The following is a 20737-nucleotide window of genomic DNA, read 5'->3' as shown; positions in this document are numbered from 1 at the left end:
ACGATTTAACTAACATTGTGGAGACTTTTGGGTGAGGCCTTTGTTTTTCGTTTTTCGGCTAATATGACTGATTATCGTCAGAGAACTATGAAACTTTCCATACAATAAAATTTAGCGAACGGTAAAACGGTGACAGACGGTTTGGTGCAACCGACCCTTAATGTATACTGGTTTGCCTTAGACGAACGCTCGTTTGCGATCTGCAAGCAATAGTAACATGAAAACATGGTCAGACTAAGTACTAATGTACAAACATAAGTTACATGTTCCTTTTCCTTGTCATAGCTCTTATTCCGTTGACAAAAGGAATATTTTTGTTAGACTTGAAGTGTAAATAAGGTGGTGGGATTGTAAGTAAGCTTAGAGGTTTATTGACATGTTAACAAGTGTTATACTGGGTATTGTACAAAGGATGTGGATTCTTAAGAAACCACATTACGTTTGTAAATATGGTTATGTCGTATTGCGAACTTGAAGGGCAGTATTGCTTCGAGAAGAGCATAATATTAGAAAAGTTTATAAAGGTTTTTGGTCACATTGCTTAAAGCACCTTAAAGGGATGGCTTAGGCATAGTTACTGGGAAGGGAAACTACACGCTCTCGAAAACAAAGGTAACTTCAATGACCTGGTAGTAAAATCCTCTCAACTTTGAACGCCAAACAAAGTCTACATGAGCAAATTGATTCTGCAGAGTCCGATCCATATTCAATAAGGGGGTATCTTTGTTTGACATAATTATTGAAAGTCATAATGTAATGATTGTCAGATTATCATTAGTCATAATTCTGAGACCGTTAACTTTTCAGGTTAGGTTAGGTTAGGTTTGTTTTATGGCAATCTGGAAAAGTTACGCGTTTCTGAGAAAAACCAAATTATGACTAACGAACATGCGGACAAACAATACATTATGACTTTATGGGGAACAATAGAGACCCTTAATAAGGACACAGAATGAGGAGATAAGGTGCCTGCTAGAAATTACCCAGAGCTTAAATTTTCTGTTCCTAAACAATTACTAGTACTATGTGTAAAGCTTGAGACTTAGTAGTATGTAGTATGTATGTGTAATCGTTGCGTCAACAGCTTTTTTAAGACATTTAAAGAGTCCTGAAGAAGGGAAACTCAACGTCGTGTCGTATCAGGCTGTCAAAGAGAAGGCAGAGGACCGCCAAACATAGAAATTACTCCACCGACAAGTCTTACCCTTAAATATATGATGATGATGAAATATTCCTGCCGTAAACACGAGGCAATTTTGAAACCTTATTGGTTACTGTATTCTTCACCTGGAATGAAACACAATTACTACTATACTTCACTGGCTCAGTGATATATAAGGATTCTGCACCACTTCACGCCAGTTGGGTATTCCGAGGGCGGACAGGTCTTTTAGGGCTTCGACACTCCAGCGGTATCCCAGACGGACGTTTTCCGCCCGGGTGCCCCACATGCGCTCACAAGTACGAACACAATTAAGCCCTAGTAATTATCCGTAAGTATAGATAAATATGTGTAAATTTTCTATTTCAGATGCAACGAACCCACCCCAACCGCACCCCTCTACAAGGCCCTAGTGGCTGAACACAATCGCGTGGCCGGACAGCTGTACGCCATGAACCCCTTCTGGGACGACACGACGCTTTTCCTAGAGACACGACGAATTATCGCTGCTGTCATACAACATATCACGTTCAATGAGTTCCTGCCTGTGCTTCTTGGAGAGGTAAGGATATTAAGGTGATATATGTAAATAGTAGCTGAAGATTAAAGGTTATTGTCAAACGCTTTGGTGAGATAAAGACGACTAAGAATTATATTCATCAATATCTTAACTTAGGGCGTCAGCAATATTGCAGCAGTCTAATATTGATTGATTCGGTATTGTGCCGAAGAAATGATGATGCACTCAACATTCAAGACTACGATGCCATCCCTCATATTCGATAGATGTCCGAGATTTTGATACCCTTAGACATAGTGCCCTAAGCAACTGATTAATTGAGTTGTTAGTTAATCCGGCACTGCAACGATTAAACTTAGAACTCTTTGAAGTAACAGGTAGGTACTCTACTGCTCATTGTAATCGAGGAAATTTAATAATTTGAAGGAGAAGAAGCCACAAAGAGGTGTAGCATTGGATTCAACATTTACTTTGTTGTTTTTTCGCAGGTGGGCATGGCTAAGGCTGAGCTGAAACTAACTTCCCTTGGGTTCTGGCGAGGCTACTCCAGCGCCAACCGCGCTGGCGCCTACTCCGAGCTAGTGGCCGTCGCTCCTGTCTTCGAAGCTATGATGAACGAGAAACTGGTAAAGGATCTTCCGAATCTTTAGTTTAAAGTTTACGAATAATAAAAACAGATGTGCAAGTTGCTGAAAGTTGTTGAAATAAACTTTTAAAACTTTATTCTTTTTCAGATCAACGCTACCATCACCGTCAAAGACTTAGCCGAAACCAGCGCAAACCGCGTTTCTCGCTTCACATCTTCAGCCACTTGGGACCTGAACAGGTCTCGTGACCATGGAGTGTCCTCGTACCTTCGGGCCCTCAGGCTATGCGAACCTATGGCTGGAGTCAAGTCTTATGCAGACTTTGATAAATTGGGCTTCGATCGCGCGCAGCAGGAGATGTTGGCGAGCATGTATAGGTAAAATACACTCTTTTATGTTACATGTTATATTCTCTTTACAACCTAGAGTCGGACTAAGTTATCTGTATGGCATTTGCAATGACAAAGTGTGGCAATATCGTCATTATGTCATTAATGTCAAATTTTGATTAAAATATGTCGTTTATAATGACACTCCCTCACTTTGTTCTATTCATGTCGGTGCAAAGATAGATAAGACGGTCTCTTTCAGAAGATGTTTATAGATTCAATACCCACTTCCTGCTAATAACATAGATACATTGATAACGAGTTATGCTTGCAGCTAGTTGTAAGTCTCTCTATCAAGAGGGTTCAAACTAACCCAAAATCAAGACTAAAGTTTCTGAAGTAATAATCTGTCTCCATCCGCAGTGTCTACGTCTAGTCTACTTTTCTTCGACGCTTTACTTATGTATTTGGTTAACAGAAACCCAGAAGATGTGGAGCTGATGATCGGCGGTTCCTTGGAGAAGGCAGCGTCTGGAGCAGTAATCGGATCCACTATGGCCTGTGTTCTAGCTCTCCAGTTCGCTAACCTTAAGAAGAGTGACAGGTACGTCATCTCGGCACCTTTAAATTTTAGACAAGGGTATACAAATTACAATACATCATTTGCCTCAATTGGAGCCACAAGCCAGATTCTAACGCTAGTATGGAAGCTGAACTGTCTAGCTTCTTGTCTGTTTATGATAAGGATCCCGACCAATTAAGGATTTTTAGCCTTATTTTTGCATTTTCTTCGATAACGATTTTTTTCTGCTCTCTACAGCACCCACGTTTGAACCCACGATTTTTGACCACCACACACATAGGAAAGTTTAAAGATTATGATGATAATAGAGCCAGAAAAGTAGCACCCACGTGTTTCTGTTCGTTAAAATTTGCACGGTTATAAACGATATAATCTTGATACTCGTACTCGAAAAATACAATTTGAAAGAGAAGTTTGTAGCAATAACATATTTGACTTTTTTGTTGAGTAGATATCATCGTTAGACTTATATCGACTGGGATATGGAACGTGATTACCTTTCGTGATTCATGTAACTGCGTCGAAATATCGGGAGCTCGTAAACGATACAAAAGGTCATCATTCAAAACTGTTAGATGTCATCGTTGTTCTTTTCCAGATTTTGGTATGAAAACGATATCCCTCCCTCTTCGCTGCTGCCGGAACAATTGGCTGCCATCAGAAAAGTATCTCTCTCTGGACTACTCTGTTCCGTCGATGATTCGTTGAGCGAAATACAGCCCAAGGCGTTCGTCAAAAAGGATCCTTTCCTGTAAGTATAGCTAGGTTCTCATGCTATAATGTTTCGTAGTTTTCGAAAACATCATACAAAAAATCATTCCGTCAGTACTTGAACCCACATCCATACCTACCTGGGTTACGAATTACGATGCCTTCACCAATTATACTGTAGACTTTGTTGTCCACAGTATAGATATAAATAAAATCTTTGTTTAGTTATTGTTGTTTTATTTGTAAACAAGGAAATTTTTCAATGGTATTCTTGCACATGACATGACCTCTGAAACGGTTTTATAGCAGCCGTATTTAGTAATATCTTTGTATTATTTCATTTATTTCGCGTAGGCACGAATGAGCCTTTTCTTTCAAAACGCCATTTCATACAGGAATTTTAATCACACTTACGGTATTGCACACGGTAGCTAACCTATATGTATTCTTTATAGAAACGCAGCCCAAGACTGCTCCCAGCACGGCCGCATGGAACTCGAAGCGTGGCGCGACGAAAGCGGCGCCAAGGCCGCCGAGCGACTGTCCCAAGACATGTTGGCCGCTGCCCTGGAGAAGGCCAAGCAAGAGATGGCCGACAGGAAAAAACTGGAGTACATGCTATGGGAAGTCCGTAAGTAATACTACTAAGTATACACTGAACTTAAAAAATTGTCTAGTGTGGGCGCGACCAACGCGCAGTTACTCTCACAGTACATTCGTGGCGCGATGTAACCGGCGTAAACATGGGCATAAACCGGCGTAACGGGTGTAAACATGTCTTCACAAGAATACTTAAATGGCTGGAGATATAATAAATATATTTATATTTGTTTATTTCTCAGGTGGTGGAGCCGACCCTCACTCTCCCGTCGGTACCGCTGCCTCGTTCTCCAAAGCCAACAAGTATGCCCTGAAGCTGGCCAACACTTCGCTGTTCTTTGAGTTTGCCACCAACGAACTGCTCAACTCCATCAATGGACCAGGGTATGTTTTTTGGGTGATTTTCGGAATTAGCCGACATGTTGAAGTAAGTAATTACTTTTTTAATTAATATGAAAATTTTGACAGTTCCGTACAAATCTGGCGCCAGCTCTTATAAATCTGGCAAAACAAGTGAATTAAAAATACTCACCTAATCTAATCCTTTTCAGCCACCGCCGCAAGCGCCAAGTTTTCGACGACTCCCTCGGCTTCCCGACCTCCACCGACTTCGCTGACGCCCTCCAATCCGTGGACGTGAGCGGCATCCTCGGACAGGACCAGCTCGGCCCGGTCATTGAACCCGAATGTGATGAAAACGGCCAATGTGACGCGGATAGCCCCTTCAGGACGTATACTGGACACTGCAATAATCTCAGGAATCCAAATTTGGGGAAGAGTTTGACCACGTTCGCGAGATTGCTGCCTCCTGTTTATGAAGATGGTAAGTCTATTAAATAGAAAAGTTTAACTCAAGTTGTATCTAAAATTATTTTCAAAATTTAACACATTCACTGCCAAGAACCCGCTGGATGGGTTAATTTTGTCTTGCAAATGGGGCGCTTGGCACTTATTTCAATGAGTCGGTATGTGGTAATGCAATTTTCATTAACGTCGTTATTTTCGTGTTTTTTTTGCTCACAATATGGATTCGAAAATACAGTTTTATTTCTCAAAAAATCGTCAATGGCGTCATTTCTTCAATGCATTTTTGATTTTTTCCAGGTGTCAGCCGTCCCCGCATCAACTCAGTAACCGGTACTCCGCTAGTGTCACCACGTATTGTCTCAACAGTGATCCACCCTGACATCTCCAACTTGCACACTCGATACACTCTTATGGTGATGCAGTTCGCTCAGTTCGTCGATCACGAGCTGACCATGACCCCTATTCACAAAGGTAAAAATTAGGTTCTAAGATGACCACACGATGATCATCATCATAAAATCAAAACGATCAAATAGCTATCCGAGGCTTATAATTATAACCTCCACCTTAGCCAGTTGTTCGATCCCAGTGTCGACCATCTTCTTCTTTGTCGTTGTACTCTTTGCAGTGTCGTGGTCAACTGCTGACATCAGGCACAGATTTTTCGCTATTTTCCGCGGTTGGAGGTCATTCTGGCAAATGCGTTCAGGGGCCCTTCCATGGCAGATTTGATTTGGTGGCATAGGTGGCCTTTTACGCGGTCTTGTTCCGTTTGCTCTACCCTGCACCACTAGACGCTCGATCGATCGATCGAGTGTCGAACATAATAATGTGTTTATAAAACACAAACATCTTCATGATTGTGTTTACTAGCTTCTAGCTTTCTTCATACTCAGAATATTGAATATTTTCAATGAAATAAATTTTATCTTTTCTTATCTTACTATTTATTTGACTTGATGTTACTCCCCAGGTTTCCACGAGTCCATCCCCGACTGCCGCTCCTGCGACTCGCCGCGCACAGTTCACCCTGAATGTAACCCCTTCCCTGTACCACGTGGAGACCACTACTACCCTGAAGTCAACGTGACCTCAGGAGAGAGGCTGTGCTTCCCCTTCATGAGGAGCTTGCCCGGACAACAGCAACTTGGTACATTAACAAATCTTATCTTCAATTGTAGATACGTGATTAACCTCTTGGAGCATTTGAACTGTTTGAATTTTGCACCAAACTCGTTCAGTTTTGAATGACGTTTTTGGCGAGTTCGCGCGTGGTTTGTATTGATAACAGAAGACAATTAGCATGACGATGCATTGGTTTTTCAGGACCCAGAGAGCAAGTGAACCAGAACACGGCCTTCATCGACGGCTCAGTGATCTACGGAGAGAACCCGTGTATCATCCGCAAGTTGCGCGGTTTCAACGGCCGCATGAACGCTACTCAACACCCGCTCCTTACCCGCGACCTTCTGCCGCGATCTGACAGCCATCCTGAGTGCAAGGCCGCTAGTGGCTTCTGCTTCATCGCTGGTAAATCTAAGTATAGAGCTAGATAAAATACTGTCAAGTTGCTACAAATATTACAAATGGTACCCAACGTTAAATTACGTTGATTATTTTAATAAATCCTGGAGCAAATCCGATTTGACAACAGCAAAGACATACCTGCAGCTATATTGTAGCCACTGTTCTTTGTTTATAGCCGTGTGCTAGCAACCCTAGGAAATACTTCTTGCCGAATCGTGTGGTAAATGTGTGGAACTCTCTACCAGAAACTGTTGTTAGTGCACCGTCAGTGAACACTTTCAAAAATAGACTAGATACACATTTAATAATTTTGAAAAGTGCACAATAAAATACAAGTGCTCGATAAACACGCATCAGCTCCAAGAGCTGCTAGTGTATCAAATAAATAATAAAGAAATAATTCATTTGAAACTAAAGCACTTAAACAATTGGCTAAGTTACAAGGATTTTGCTGAAAAGTTATCAGACCTCATGTGAATCCATGTCGTAAACCCACAAGCTCTAAGACAGGCAAGTTAATCGAAAAACTTAAGTTTCAGTTATTAAGTTCCATCGCATCGACCCAAAATCCTGTCTCCGACAGTAATTCATGCCAGTTAATTTGTCTCAATCCTGCACCATCTTTCAAAGAATTCTAAAAGCCCGGTTTGGTCAATGATTCATAAACTGACTTTCTCTCCACAGGTGACGGTCGAGCATCAGAACAGCCAGGCCTCACCGCCATCCACACGATGTGGCTCCGCGAGCACAATCGCATCTCCGAAGGCCTGAAGGGTGTCAACCCCCACTGGGACGCGGAGCTCATCTTCGAGCACACCAGACGTATTGTCACTGCGGAGCTCACGCACGTTATCTACAACGAGTTTCTGCCGAGGCTGTTGTCGTGGAACGCTGTCAATCTTTATGGATTGAAGCTGCTGCCTGCTGGTAAATATTGTGATCATACATTTGTAGGAAGATAAATATAAATCGACCGTCGAACGACAATCTGGTGATGATTTGGATGGCATAGATTCGTACAATACTTATGGTTTGACTGATATGACTACATGACCATACTGAGCGGTACTGTAGGTACTATTGTTTAACCTCAAGCAAAGTTATGGATGAAATATTAGTCATTCTCTATTCGCCTTATACCAGGCGTGACTCACTCAGCGATTTCGTCGCGCCGCTACAAGTACTTGCGGCCGCCCCCAGTTCTGAGGTCTAGCCATAGTAATTGCCGCGCACCGCTACGGAACGGACGCCTGTTCGCGCATGCGCCACCTAGCGGTCATATCTGTCATTATAGACGCGTTTTGTTAGAGAGTAAATCTTCTGTACCTAGTACTATTATTTATTCTGTGCTTAACTTAGATGCACATAACTGTGCAGCAGTGCAGTGCAACAGTGGGACGATATAGTATTTTTCTAGCACCGTCTAAACGAGAAGCAGTAAGAATTTTATTGGTATAGGTCTCCTCTCATCAATGACTTACCTACAGCCCCTAAAGTAACGCATTGTAGGCTAGTTATCTATGAAGATATAGGTACATTACATTGATAAAATTTATCCAAATTCCAGGATACTACAAGGAATACTCCCCTACCTGCAACCCCGCTATCGTGACAGAGTTCGCCTCGGCGGCGTTCAGATTCGGCCACTCGCTGCTGAGGCCGCATCTGCCCCGTCTGTCGCCCACGTACCAGCCCATGGAACCTCCGATCTTGCTGCGTGATGGCTTCTTCAGAACTGACATGTTCATGAGTGTAAGTTACTGTGTTCTCCTTCAGGAAAACCAATAATTACGCCATGTTCCTAGCTAAATAGTGTATATGTTGAAGAGACTAATTTGACACAAGAGATCCATCATTCAGTGGGTAATCAAAGGTATTCGGAATCGGATCTCAAGGAAAAAAGGCTAAATCCAGTCCCTCTATGCGGTTAATTTTGTACCAGGATTATAAACAGAATGAAAAACAAACGATGTTTAAGGAACTTGTTTGTTGTACTTGTTTAGTATAATGGAGCCTATTTCTAGGTGTTACTGTCCTCGCTCAAATCCAGTCCAGTCGTATTTTTTGGGAGTAACAAAATTGTGATCATTTGTGATCACCAGCTAGTATTCTAAAGTTCTGAACTTTGGGGTATAGAAAAGACAAGTGTGTACCCCAAGTCTTTTTTTATACTACGTCGGTGGAAAACAATACGGCCAATCTGATGGTAAGCAGTTTCCGTAGCCTATGGACGCCTGCAACTCTAGTGGTAGTACATGCGCGTTGCCCTAACACTCCGCCCCATCGTTGAGCTTTGGCAACCATTTCTCTGTCTCCGTACCGTCCGTACTTCTTCCCTGGGTCTTCAACGTTAAAATATCTCAGGTTACAAACAACGACGTTACAGCTCAATGGTCGAATTACAATCCTCAAAACATAATTGAATTTAACTTTCACTTACAGCACGCACAAATGGTTGACGAGCTTATCCGCGGTATCGCTTCAACCCCCATGGAAACCCTCGACCAGTTCATCACCGGAGAAGTCACCAACCATCTCTTCGAAGACCGCCGCATACCCTTCTCGGGTATCGATTTGGTGGCCCTGAACGTACAGAGAGCGAGAGACCACGGCATACCCAGCTATAACAACTACAGAGCGCTTTGTAACTTGAAGAGAGCAGCTGCCTTTGATGACTTGTCGAGGGAGATTCCTGATGAAGTTATTGCAAGGTAAGAATTTATTTTTGCTTTTTGTTTGTACTTTACGTAATTACGGAGACGTCATAAAAGAAAAGCGCTTTTCAGCTAAAAATATTACTTCACCTTAATCCATATATAATTTATTATACCTACCAAAAAAATAAACTAACATCATCAGGCTTAAAAATAAATTACAAAAAAATAAATAATTAATATTACTTACCAATAACTCATTTTCTTCCTCAACCCTCTTGCTGTTACATCAATTTGACTAGCCCAACTTTTTCGTGTCAGATTTTTTATACTTTTCTTCTGGTTTGTGGCGATAAGCTGACATTTGTAGAGCAAATAAAGGTCAGAACATTTTAGAAACTACAACGAATTTTTCTATTTTCCCAGACTGAAGAGAATATACCCGACTGTGGACGACATCGACCTGTTCCCTGGAGGCATGAGCGAGCGGCCACTGCAAGGAGGTTTAGTGGGCCCCACCTTCGCCTGCATCATCGCCATCCAGTTCAGACAGCTGAGGAAGTGTGACAGATTCTGGTGAGTGACTTGACTAACGATCAATCTTTAAAAAATACGGATTACGGGCCTTTAACGTCTTTCAAGAACTCCACGTGATGGAACAATTCTTCACCCCTTAAGGATTTGCCACACCGGATGCGTTCTGCGGGCAGCGGTCAGGTCAAACTTCAACTTCAAAGGTTGCTGTCAATGTTGTTCATAATACGGGTTTGACAAGACCGCTGACAGCAGAACGCATCCAGTGTGGCAAATCCTTTATATGCGTTACATGTAATTAAGAATCCTCCTTTTCCACTCGGCCGTGACCAAAGAACTATCTAGACTCATAATTTTCAGACTGCAAGGGTATATAGGGCTATGGCTGGTCTTTCATTATGGTATTACATTGAGGGTGAAAGGGGGAAAATCCGACCGGCTTGGAGGTGAAGTGATTGTTATTCCATATTTGTCTTCAACGATACCCTTGTAACATTTCAGGTACGAGAACGACAACAACGCTGCCCGCTTCACCGAACAGCAGCTCTCGGAGATCCGAAAAGTCACGCTCTCAAAGGTTCTCTGCGAGAACTTCGACCAGAACAGCGACATCCAGAGGGCTGCCTTCGACCTGCCTAGCAATTTCTTGTAAGTTGGAACATGTACAGAAATACAGGATGCAAACTATGGGTCCATTGACCCAAACTGTTTGTCATCGTAACTAAAGTTTACAAAATTTTATTATAGGGAAAATGTAATAATTCACTCAAATCCCTTCGACGCTGGACGAAATGCTGCCCCGCCGAATACACTTACAGATAAACAGACAAAAATCCAAAAAAATAATCTCAGTTCCTTGATATTATTGAATTTTAACTATAAAACGCCCGTGAGATTCAAACATATTAAATTATTTTAAAACGGGTCACTCACGTATTATTAAGCTATTCGACTCGACATGTTTCGATCCAATTTACGAGGATCCTCTTCACGGAGCAACGACGTCTTCACTGGTCGAGGGCGCGCCGTGTACTGCGGGCCAAAACCCGACTCGCACGGCCGCTCACGACAGGCGGCGTCGGCGGTACCAGCGACATTATTGATTCTAAGAGCTCGTACATCATATTTTGTCTTATCTCCGCAGGAACCCTCGCGTGCCTTGCGGATCCCTGCCGAAGGTGGACCTTTCTGCTTGGAGAGAAAGTGCGGCTCAGGGTTGTCTCATCGCGGGCCGTAACGTGCCTGTCGGAGATTCTGCCTTCCCTTCGCCTTGCACGTCCTGCATTTGTACTTCTGAAGGGGTAAGTATAATACATAGACTACCCAAGGTATATATTTAAGTAAGAATCAGCACAGTACTATATCGCGGTCCGAAATGTGTGCTGGTCGGTGACTTAATTTCCCTTTCGTCTTGCGCGTCATGCATCTGTGCCTCTCAAGGCGTAAGTTTATTATAGTCAAGGGATCTCTTTACAATAATGGGTTGCATTACGTGCCCGACGATAAATCTGTATTGCATTTATTGTGCACGTTGACTAGTCTACCTACTGAGGTATCCTCTTGTAGTACAAAGCAGTTTGCTCATGGAGCTTAGTGCTGTCTCATCGCGAGCTGCAATATGTCCGTCGCAGACTCCGCTTTCCCCTCGCCTTGCAACTCGCTATTTAAGATGGATCTGTCGGCGTAGAGGAAATTAGCTTATGACTCACCGGATATCTTGTGGTATTTCCGTCTGTGTATGTCCTACATTTGCACCTCCGGCGCATTTCCTCATTTATTGTTCTCCATTGAGGCACGTATATAGGAAATATCCGAGTTTTTTAAGATTTATTAAGTATAGCGATAATATATTGATACAAGAGATATGTATATCACAATTTCGTATTTGTAATGTTAACACGAATTTTCCGAATAACCTCAACGTGTTTACGCCATTTTCACGTTATTAACTTAATTCCTCGTTTATAACCTGTAACTCGACGAGTTGTCCGAATTATACTCAACACGTATTCCTTTTTGGAAGTTAAAAAAAACTTTAAAATTTTGCTTTTAGATCCTGTATTTTTTTATCATTTCTATGATAGATTTGCTATTTTACGAGATTTTATCATAAAATTCAACATGTGCCATCCCTATTCCAGGCCCAATGCGCGTCGCTGCGCATCACGGACTGCGCACAGCTCCTGCGTGAGTGGCCGCGCGAGGCGGTGGCGCGCGACGACGTGTGCGCGGCGCAGTGCGGCGCGGCGGCGCCCGGCCCCGCCCCGCACCCCGCCGCGCACCCCGCCGCGCGCGCGCCGCGCCGACCGCCGCTCAACTTCAAGTTCCCCGACCTGTCGCCATTTGTTGCTAAGTGAGGAGTTGGGGAGTGATCGTTTACACGAGTGATCATACTTGAAGATTTGACCGATTTGAGAGCTCGCTGTGAGAGCGATTTCAATATTTTTTGGACGAAATGCTGTTTTGGTGTTTTCTTTCGGAAACATTGGTTTCGGATGTTTTTTTCTGGTACGAGTCGAAAAACTTCATAGTAAAACGTGACGATCCGAAGGACGATTAACATTTTTTACATTCGGATTCTAACCAAAAACAACAACAAAATTCAGTTTTAACATAAAAAGTATGTATGAAAAATCTAGAAATGATAATTAATGCCCTCAACTGTATTTGTGTTTAAAGAAGGATTATTCACTATTCAGTTCTACTCTGGTTGTAGCTAAACGTACTTGCAAAATTCGAGCAATAGCGCATTTCCTTTTACATTCACAGTTAGCAACAGAAGTAACTAAACGACATGCTAATCGTTTGCAAGTCATTCTCTTGCTGACTGTACTTTCAATAAAAAAGAATACTAAACAGGTCTACAACCTGTTATTTAACAGTGACCGGTTTTCGGTACATCAAATGGACCTTTTAATTTTTAGACCGCAAATGGTAAATATTATGAAAATATATTGCTCAAATATATTGAACAAAAGGTTGTACAATATGGTAAAATTATCTAAACGTCTATAATGGAGTTGATGACTAATTTAAATATGATTAAGTGCCGGGAATAACAATATACGTAATAGTTTATGCAACTGTTACTTAATAATGGGATTAAAACATAAGTGTGATTTTATGTAACCACTGTAACTGTGTTTCAATGCCAAATGATAAACGGTTGCATAATAAGTTATTTATCTACGAACATATTTAAAACGTTCTGTTGCGTTGTTTTTATAAGATATTTTAATTTTTAAATAGCATCGTAGCTGTTTTATGATATGGGCATAGATAAAATTAAATTAAAATGAGTCCCACTTTTAAATTATTATTTAAATGTAGGGATAAGAAATAAAATACTTTTCCAGTCTATTCCTTCCCTTGTGTATTGTAGACTTGCAGAATTATATACTCCTTGTTTAAGTTTATTACAACAAATTATTAGGTAGTTAAATATGTATAATAAATAGTTGCTATTTATTAGTCTAATTTAGGGTATTGTTAAGATCTGTACGTTGTTTAAGACACTTCGTTGCAATGCAATAATGTGGCTTTAACAAAACTGTTTCAAGTACCAAATTACATTTTTATAATTTTATACTCTTTCGAATTATAATTCTTTTTAATTATAGTTAAGCATTTATGGCCATCGTTAGCTTTAATTTTGATGTGGCGAAAACAAAATTAGGTTAAGTATATTGACATAATAAATACACCCAGTTGTTCTGAAAATACAAATGGACATGTACTAAATGTTAAATGTTACCAAGATGTACAATACCTGAGTCAGATGTGCAAGTTGCGGCGAGTTTCCAAAAAGTTGGAAATGTTCTCGAAAATTTCAGAGAAAATGGAGTTTTATTTTGGATATGAAAAATTCCGATACCCATACAAATACGAGAAGTTTCCGTAATTTTTCCATTTGGAAATTTCGCAGTTTTGGAAACTTTCCGACGGCACATCAATAACTGAGTAAAAATCAATAGTTACCTAAAATTTGTTTAATTTACCGATATGTGCTGTTCTAGTTGTATAAGTTATTAAAACAATTTTCAACATTTGTCACTGCCTAAAGGCCTGTGCACATCGGCTGCGTGCGCATAGACGAGCACGTGCGCGTGCGCTAAAATGTTGGAACCGCACGCGAAACGCAAGCGGTGAGCAGTCTCTCATAAGAATCTGTATAATACAACGGTCCACGCTCACGCATCCGATGTGCACGGGCCTTAAAAATGTACTTTTATAAATTATTGTAAAAAAACATTGGCCGAAATCAAGGTGTAAAATAATTATAACTAGCTATAGGAACACAAATCTCATCTAGTGACAAAACAAGTAAACGAATATTTTGTTTAAAAATGTTGTTTTATTAAACTATCATTTCTAAACACAAATATAAAAGCTTATTATGTACAAATCACTTTATTTTGTTGCATATCAAGTCTATTTAGTTTCCTTCTTTACAATAAATACGTTGCGTTTGAGTATATAAAAAAAAACGTGTTGAAAAAAGGGACAACACAAAACTTTGTCATTTTGTTACGAATATAGTCTTGATTGGGGCTAAGGGGCAGTTGCACCAACGATTGACGGACTGATCAACGTCACTCACAAATTCCCGTACCTACAATACAATTAAACGAACGTTTTAACGGTAACAGACTGTTTGGTGCAACGGACCCTAAAGCTAGCCTCCTCGAAACGTAACTGTAACGCTTGCCTGTGACAACGCCGAGCGATAACACCAGGCATAATTTTGTTTGCACTCTCACTGCCTCTCAAAATCCTGCGAACAAAAAATGCATGTTATTTGAAAGAATTTCGTGGACTGCCAGTAATAGGCTAAAATTCCCAGCGCGCCGTGTGCGCCGTGGCACCCTGGGGCGCCGTAGACAGTAGAGAGGGGCGCCGTGAGGCAATCCTCCTCACCATGTTACCTATCTATTTCTTATAGCCGAGCTAGGTTAGGGCGCCGCCGCCGAAATTTTAAACTTGCAAGTTCGGCGCGAACTGAAAAAGATTGGGAACCCCTGGGCTACATGACAAGTTTTTATTAATGGTATCAGGGCAGGGGCGTAGCTAGAGGATATGGCGCCCGGGGCAGTCACCAAATCTGCGCCCCCTGACGACTGACAAAAGTTTCCCTGCTGCTGCCTTTTGTCCATTAGGCGCAACACACACGGTGGGACCTCGGTAAGTGGGCTGGCCGAGGTGGCACTCACCTGCAGACAATGTGTCCGTGTGTCAGTTGGCGGCGACCTCCTTGAAGCCGTTGGTGATAGGCGCGGTCTCGTTGCTGCGCCGCCACACACACGGTGGGACCTCGGTAAGTGGGCTGGCCGAGGTGGCACTCACCTGCAGACATGTGTCCGTGTGTCAGTTGGCGGCGACCTCCTTGAAGCCGTTGGTGATGGGCGCGGTCTCGTTGCTGCGCCGCCTCACACACGGTGGGACCTCGGTAAGTGGACTGGCCGAGGTGGCACTCACCTGCAGACATGTGTCCGTGTGTCAGTTGGCGGCGACCTCCTTGAAGCCGTTGGTGATGGGCGCGGTCTCGTTGCTGCGCCGCCTCACACACGGTGGGACCTCGGTAAGTGGGCTGGCCGAGGTGGCACTCACCTGCAGACATGTGTCCGTGTGTCAGTTGGCGGCGACCTCCTTGAAGCCGTTGGTGATGGGCGCGGTCTCGTTGCTGCGCCGCCTCACACACGGTGGGACCTCGGTAAGTGGGCTGGCCGAGGTGGCACTCACCTGCAGACATGTGTCCGTGTGTCAGTTGGCGGCGACCTCCTTGAAGCCGTTGGTGATGGGCGCGGTCTCGTTGCTGCGCCGCCTCACACACGGTGGGACCTCGGTAAGTGGGCTGGCCGAGGTGGCACTCACCTGCAGACATGTGTCCGTGTGTCAGTTGGCGGCGACCTCCTTGAAGCCGTTGGTGATGGGCGCGGTCTCGTTGCTGCGCCGCCTCACACACGGTGGGACCTCGGTAAGTGGGCTGGCCGAGGTGGCACTCACCTGCAGACATGTGTCCGTGTGTCAGTTGGCGGCGACCTCCTTGAAGCCGTTGGTGATGGGCGCGGTCTCGTTGCTGCGCCGCCTCACACACGGTGGGACCTCGGTAAGTGGGCTGGCCGAGGTGGCACTCACCTGCAGACATGTGTCCGTGTGTCAGTTGGCGGCGACCTCCTTGAAGCCGTTGGTGATGGGCGCGGTCTCGTTGCTGCGCCGCCTCACACACGGTGGGACCTCGGTAAGTGGGCTGGCCGAGGTGGCACTCACCTGCAGACATGTGTCCGTGTGTCAGTTGGCGGCGACCTCCTTGAAGCCGTTGGTGATGGGCGCGGTCTCGTTGCTGCGCCGCCTCACACACGGTGGGACCTCGGTAAGTGGGCTGGCCGAGGTGGCACTCACCTGCAGACATGTGTCCGTGTGTCAGTTGGCGGCGACCTCCTTGAAGCCGTTGGTGGTGGGCGCGGTCTCGTTGCTGCGCCGCCTCACACACGGTGGGACCTCGGTAAGTGGGCTGGCCGAGGTGGCACTCACCTGCAGACATGTGTCCGTGTGTCAGTTGGCGGCGACCTCCTTGAAGCCGTTAGTGATGGGCGCGGTCTCGTTGCTGCGCCGCCTCACACACGGTGGGACCTCGGTAAGTGGGCTGGCCGAGGTGGCACTCACCTGCAGACATGTGTCCGTGTGTCAGTTGGCGGCGACCTCCTTGAAGCCGTTGGTGATGGGCGCGGTCTCGTTGCTGCGCCGCCTCACACACGGTGGGACCTCGGTAAGTGGGCTGGCCGAGGTGGCACTCACCTGCAGACATGTGTCCGTGTGTCAGTTGGCGGCGACCTCCTTGAAGCCGTTGGTGATGGGCGCGGTCTCGTTGCTGCGCCGCCTCACACACGGTGGGACCTCGGTAAGTGGGCTGGCCGAGGTGGCACTCACCTGCAGACATGTGTCCGTGTGTCAGTTGGCGGCGACCTCCTTGAAGCCGTTGGTGGTGGGCGCGGTCTCGTTGCTGCGCCGCCTCACACACGGTGGGACCTCGGTAAGTGGGCTGGCCGAGGTGGCACTCACCTGCAGACATGTGTCCGTGTGTCAGTTGGCGGCGACCTCCTTGAAGCCGTTGGTGATGGGCGCGGTCTCGTTGCTGCGCCGCCTCACACACGGTGGGACCTCGGTAAGTGGGCTGGCCGAGGTGGCACTCACCTGCAGACATGTGTCCGTGTGTCAGTTGGCGGCGACCTCCTTGAAGCCGTTGGTGATGGGCGCGGTCTCGTTGCTGCGCCGCCTCACACACGGTGGGACCTCGGTAAGTGGGCTGGCCGAGGTGGCACTCACCTGCAGACATGTGTCCGTGTGTCAGTTGGCGGCGACCTCCTTGAAGCCGTTGGTGATGGGCGCGGTCTCGTTGCTGCGCCGCCTCACACACGGTGGGACCTCGGTAAGTGGGCTGGCCGAGGTGGCACTCACCTGCAGACATGTGTCCGTGTGTCAGTTGGCGGCGACCTCCTTGAAGCCGTTGGTGATGGGCGCGGTCTCGTTGCTGCGCCGCCTCACACACGGTGGGACCTCGGTAAGTGGGCTGGCCGAGGTGGCACTCACCTGCAGACATGTGTCCGTGTGTCAGTTGGCGGCGACCTCCTTGAAGCCGTTGGTGATGGGCGCGGTCTCGTTGCTGCGCCGCCTCACACACGGTGGGACCTCGGTAAGTGGGCTGGCCGAGGTGGCACTCACCTGCAGACATGTGTCCGTGTGTCAGTTGGCGGCGACCTCCTTGAAGCCGTTGGTGATGGGCGCGGTCTCGTTGCTGCGCCGCCTCACACACGGTGGGACCTCGGTAAGTGGGCTGGCCGAGGTGGCACTCACCTGCAGACATGTGTCCGTGTGACAGTTGGCGGCGACCTCCTTGAAGCCGTTGGTGATGGGCGCGGTCTCGTTGCTGCGCCGCCTCACACACGGTGGGACCTCGGTAAGTGGGCTGGCCGAGGTGGCACTCACCTGCAGACATGTGTCCGTGTGTCAGTTGGCGGCGACCTCCTTGAAGCCGTTGGTGGTGGGCGCGGTCTCGTTGCTGCGCCGCCTCACACACGGTGGGACCTCGGTAAGTGGGCTGGCCGAGGTGGCACTCACCTGCAGACATGTGTCCGTGTGTCAGTTGGCGGCGACCTCCTTGAAGCCGTTAGTGATGGGCGCGGTCTCGTTGCTGCGCCGCCTCACACACGGTGGGACCTCGGTAAGTGGGCTGGCCGAGGTGGCACTCACCTGCAGACATGCGTCCGTGTGTCAGTTGGCGGCGACCTCCTTGAAGCCGTTGGTGATGGGCGCGGTCTCGTTGCTGCGCCGCCTCACACACGGTGGGACCTCGGTAAGTGGGCTGGCCGAGGTGGCACTCACCTGCAGACATGTGTCCGTGTGTCAGTTGGCGGCGACCTCCTTGAAGCCGTTGGTGATGGGCGCGGTCTCGTTGCTGCGCCGCCTCACACACGGTGGGACCTCGGTAAGTGGGCTGGCCGAGGTGGCACTCACCTGCAGACATGTGTCCGTGTGTCAGTTGGCGGCGACCTCCTTGAAGCCGTTGGTGGTGGGCGCGGTCTCGTTGCTGCGCCGCCTCACACACGGTGGGACCTCGGTAAGTGGGCTGGCCGAGGTGGCACTCACCTGCAGACATGTGTCCGTGTGTCAGTTGGCGGCGACCTCCTTGAAGCCGTTGGTGATGGGCGCGGTCTCGTTGCTGCGCCGCCTCACACACGGTGGGACCTCGGTAAGTGGGCTGGCCGAGGTGGCACTCACCTGCAGACATGTGTCCGTGTGTCAGTTGGCGGCGACCTCCTTGAAGCCGTTGGTGATGGGCGCGGTCTCGTTGCTGCGCCGCCTCACACACGGTGGGACCTCGGTAAGTGGGCTGGCCGAGGTGGCACTCACCTGCAGACATGTGTCCGTGTGTCAGTTGGCGGCGACCTCCTTGAAGCCGTTGGTGATGGGCGCGGTCTCGTTGCTGCGCCGCCTCACACACGGTGGGACCTCGGTAAGTGGGCTGGCCGAGGTGGCACTCACCTGCAGACATGTGTCCGTGTGTCAGTTGGCGGCGACCTCCTTGAAGCCGTTGGTGATGGGCGCGGTCTCGTTGCTGCGCCGCCACACACACGGTGGGACCTCGGTAAGTGGGCTGGCCGAGGTGGCACTCACCTGCAGACTTGTGTCCGTGTGTCAGTTGGCGGCGACCTCCTTGAAGCCGTTGGTGATGGGCGCGGTCTCGTTGCTGCGCCGCCACACACACGGTGGGACCTCGGTAAGTGGGCTGGCCGAGGTGGCACTCACCTGCACTACCTGCAGACATGTGTCCGTGTGTCAGTTGGCGGCGACCTCCTTGAAGCCGTTGGTGATGGGCGCGGTCTCGTTGCTGCGCCGCCTCACACACGGTGGGACCTCGGTAAGTGGGCTGGCCGAGGTGGCACTCACCTGCAGACATGTGTCCGTGTGTCAGTTGGCGGCGACCTCCTTGAAGCCGTTGGTGATGGGCGCGGTCTCGTTGCTGCGCCGCCACACACACGGTGGGACCTCGGTAAGTGGGCTGGCCGAGGTGGCACTCACCTGCAGACTTGTGTCCGTGTGTCAGTTGGCGGCGACCTCCTTGAAGCCGTTGGTGATGGGCGCGGTCTCGTTGCTGCGCCGCCACACACACGGTGGGACCTCGGTAAGTGGGCTGGCCGAGGTGGCACTCACCTGCACTACCTGCAGACATGTGTCCGTGTGTCAGTTGGCGGCGACCTCCTTGAAGCCGTTGGTGATGGGCGCGGTCTCGTTGCTGCGCCGCCTCACACACGGTGGGACCTCGGTAAGTGGGCTGGCCGAGGTGGCACTCACCTGCAGACATGTGTCCGTGTGTCAGTTGGCGGCGACCTCCTTGAAGCCGTTGGTGATGGGCGCGGTCTCGTTGCTGCGCCGCCTCACACACGGTGGGACCTCGGTAAGTGGGCTGGCCGAGGTGGCACTCACCTGCAGACATGTGTCCGTGTGTCAGTTGGCGGCGACCTCCTTGAAGCCGTTGGTGATGGGCGCGGTCTCGTTGCTGCGCCGCCTCACACACGGTGGGACCTCGGTAAGTGGGCTGGCCGAGGTGGCACTCACCTGCAGACATGTGTCCGTGTGTCAGTTGGCGGCGACCTCCTTGAAGCCGTTGGTGATGGGCGCGGTCTCGTTGCTGCGCCGCCTCACACACGGTGGGACCTCGGTAAGTGGGCTGGCCGAGGTGGCACTCACCTGCAGACATGTGTCCGTGTGTCAGTTGGCGGCGACCTCCTTGAAGCCGTTGGTGATGGGCGCGGTCTCGTTGCTGCGCCGCCTCACACACGGTGGGACCTCGGTAAGTGGGCTGGCCGAGGTGGCACTCACCTGCAGACATGTGTCCGTGTGTCAGTTGGCGGCGACCTCCTTGAAGCCGTTGGTGATGGGCGCGGTCTCGTTGCTGCGCCGCCTCACACACGGTGGGACCTCGGTAAGTGGGCTGGCCGAGGTGGCACTCACCTGCAGACATGTGTCCGTGTGTCAGTTGGCGGCGACCTCCTTGAAGCCGTTGGTGATGGGCGCGGTCTCGTTGCTGCGCCGCCTCACACACGGTGGGACCTCGGTAAGTGGGCTGGCCGAGGTGGCACTCACCTGCAGATATGTGTCCGTGTGTCAGTTGGCGGCGACCTCCTTGAAGCCGTTGGTGATGGGCGCGGTCTCGTTGCTGCGCCGC

The 20737-nt window shown here is 47.8% G+C and overlaps 1 protein-coding gene and 1 long non-coding RNA gene across 4 annotated transcripts in view; one reads left to right on the top strand and one right to left on the bottom strand.

Annotated features, from left to right (window-relative positions):
* The window catches only part of LOC134744081 (heme peroxidase 2), a 76839-nt gene extending 62478 nt beyond the window's left edge, over window positions 1–14361 (top strand). For all 3 annotated transcript variants that reach the window (XM_063677749.1, XM_063677750.1, XM_063677751.1), the window contains 18 exons: window positions 1532–1724; window positions 2171–2308; window positions 2417–2646; window positions 3077–3202; window positions 3780–3932; window positions 4348–4523; window positions 4735–4876; window positions 5044–5315; window positions 5597–5770; window positions 6273–6449; window positions 6626–6829; window positions 7511–7753; window positions 8394–8578; window positions 9269–9537; window positions 9907–10056; window positions 10516–10662; window positions 11159–11315; window positions 12156–14361. In XM_063677749.1, coding sequence (XP_063533819.1) covers window positions 1532–1724; window positions 2171–2308; window positions 2417–2646; window positions 3077–3202; window positions 3780–3932; window positions 4348–4523; window positions 4735–4876; window positions 5044–5315; window positions 5597–5770; window positions 6273–6449; window positions 6626–6829; window positions 7511–7753; window positions 8394–8578; window positions 9269–9537; window positions 9907–10056; window positions 10516–10662; window positions 11159–11315; window positions 12156–12371 — 3352 coding nt within the window. In that variant the 3' untranslated portion in view covers window positions 12372–14361. The remainder of the gene's footprint in view (window positions 1–1531; window positions 1725–2170; window positions 2309–2416; window positions 2647–3076; window positions 3203–3779; window positions 3933–4347; window positions 4524–4734; window positions 4877–5043; window positions 5316–5596; window positions 5771–6272; window positions 6450–6625; window positions 6830–7510; window positions 7754–8393; window positions 8579–9268; window positions 9538–9906; window positions 10057–10515; window positions 10663–11158; window positions 11316–12155) is intronic.
* Window positions 13371–15443, bottom strand: LOC134744114 (uncharacterized). The gene is made up of 2 exons (XR_010128064.1): window positions 15358–15443; window positions 13371–14788 (listed from the first exon to the last, which is right to left on the bottom strand). It is a non-coding gene; the product is annotated as an uncharacterized LOC134744114 (long non-coding RNA).
* Between the last annotated feature and the right edge of the window lie 5294 nt (window positions 15444–20737).

This window comes from Cydia strobilella, chromosome 9, assembly GCF_947568885.1.
Source record: "Cydia strobilella chromosome 9, ilCydStro3.1, whole genome shotgun sequence".
In the NCBI taxonomy this organism is placed as follows: Eukaryota; Metazoa; Arthropoda; class Insecta; order Lepidoptera; family Tortricidae; genus Cydia; species Cydia strobilella.
This window is presented reverse-complemented; position numbering and strand designations above follow the sequence as displayed.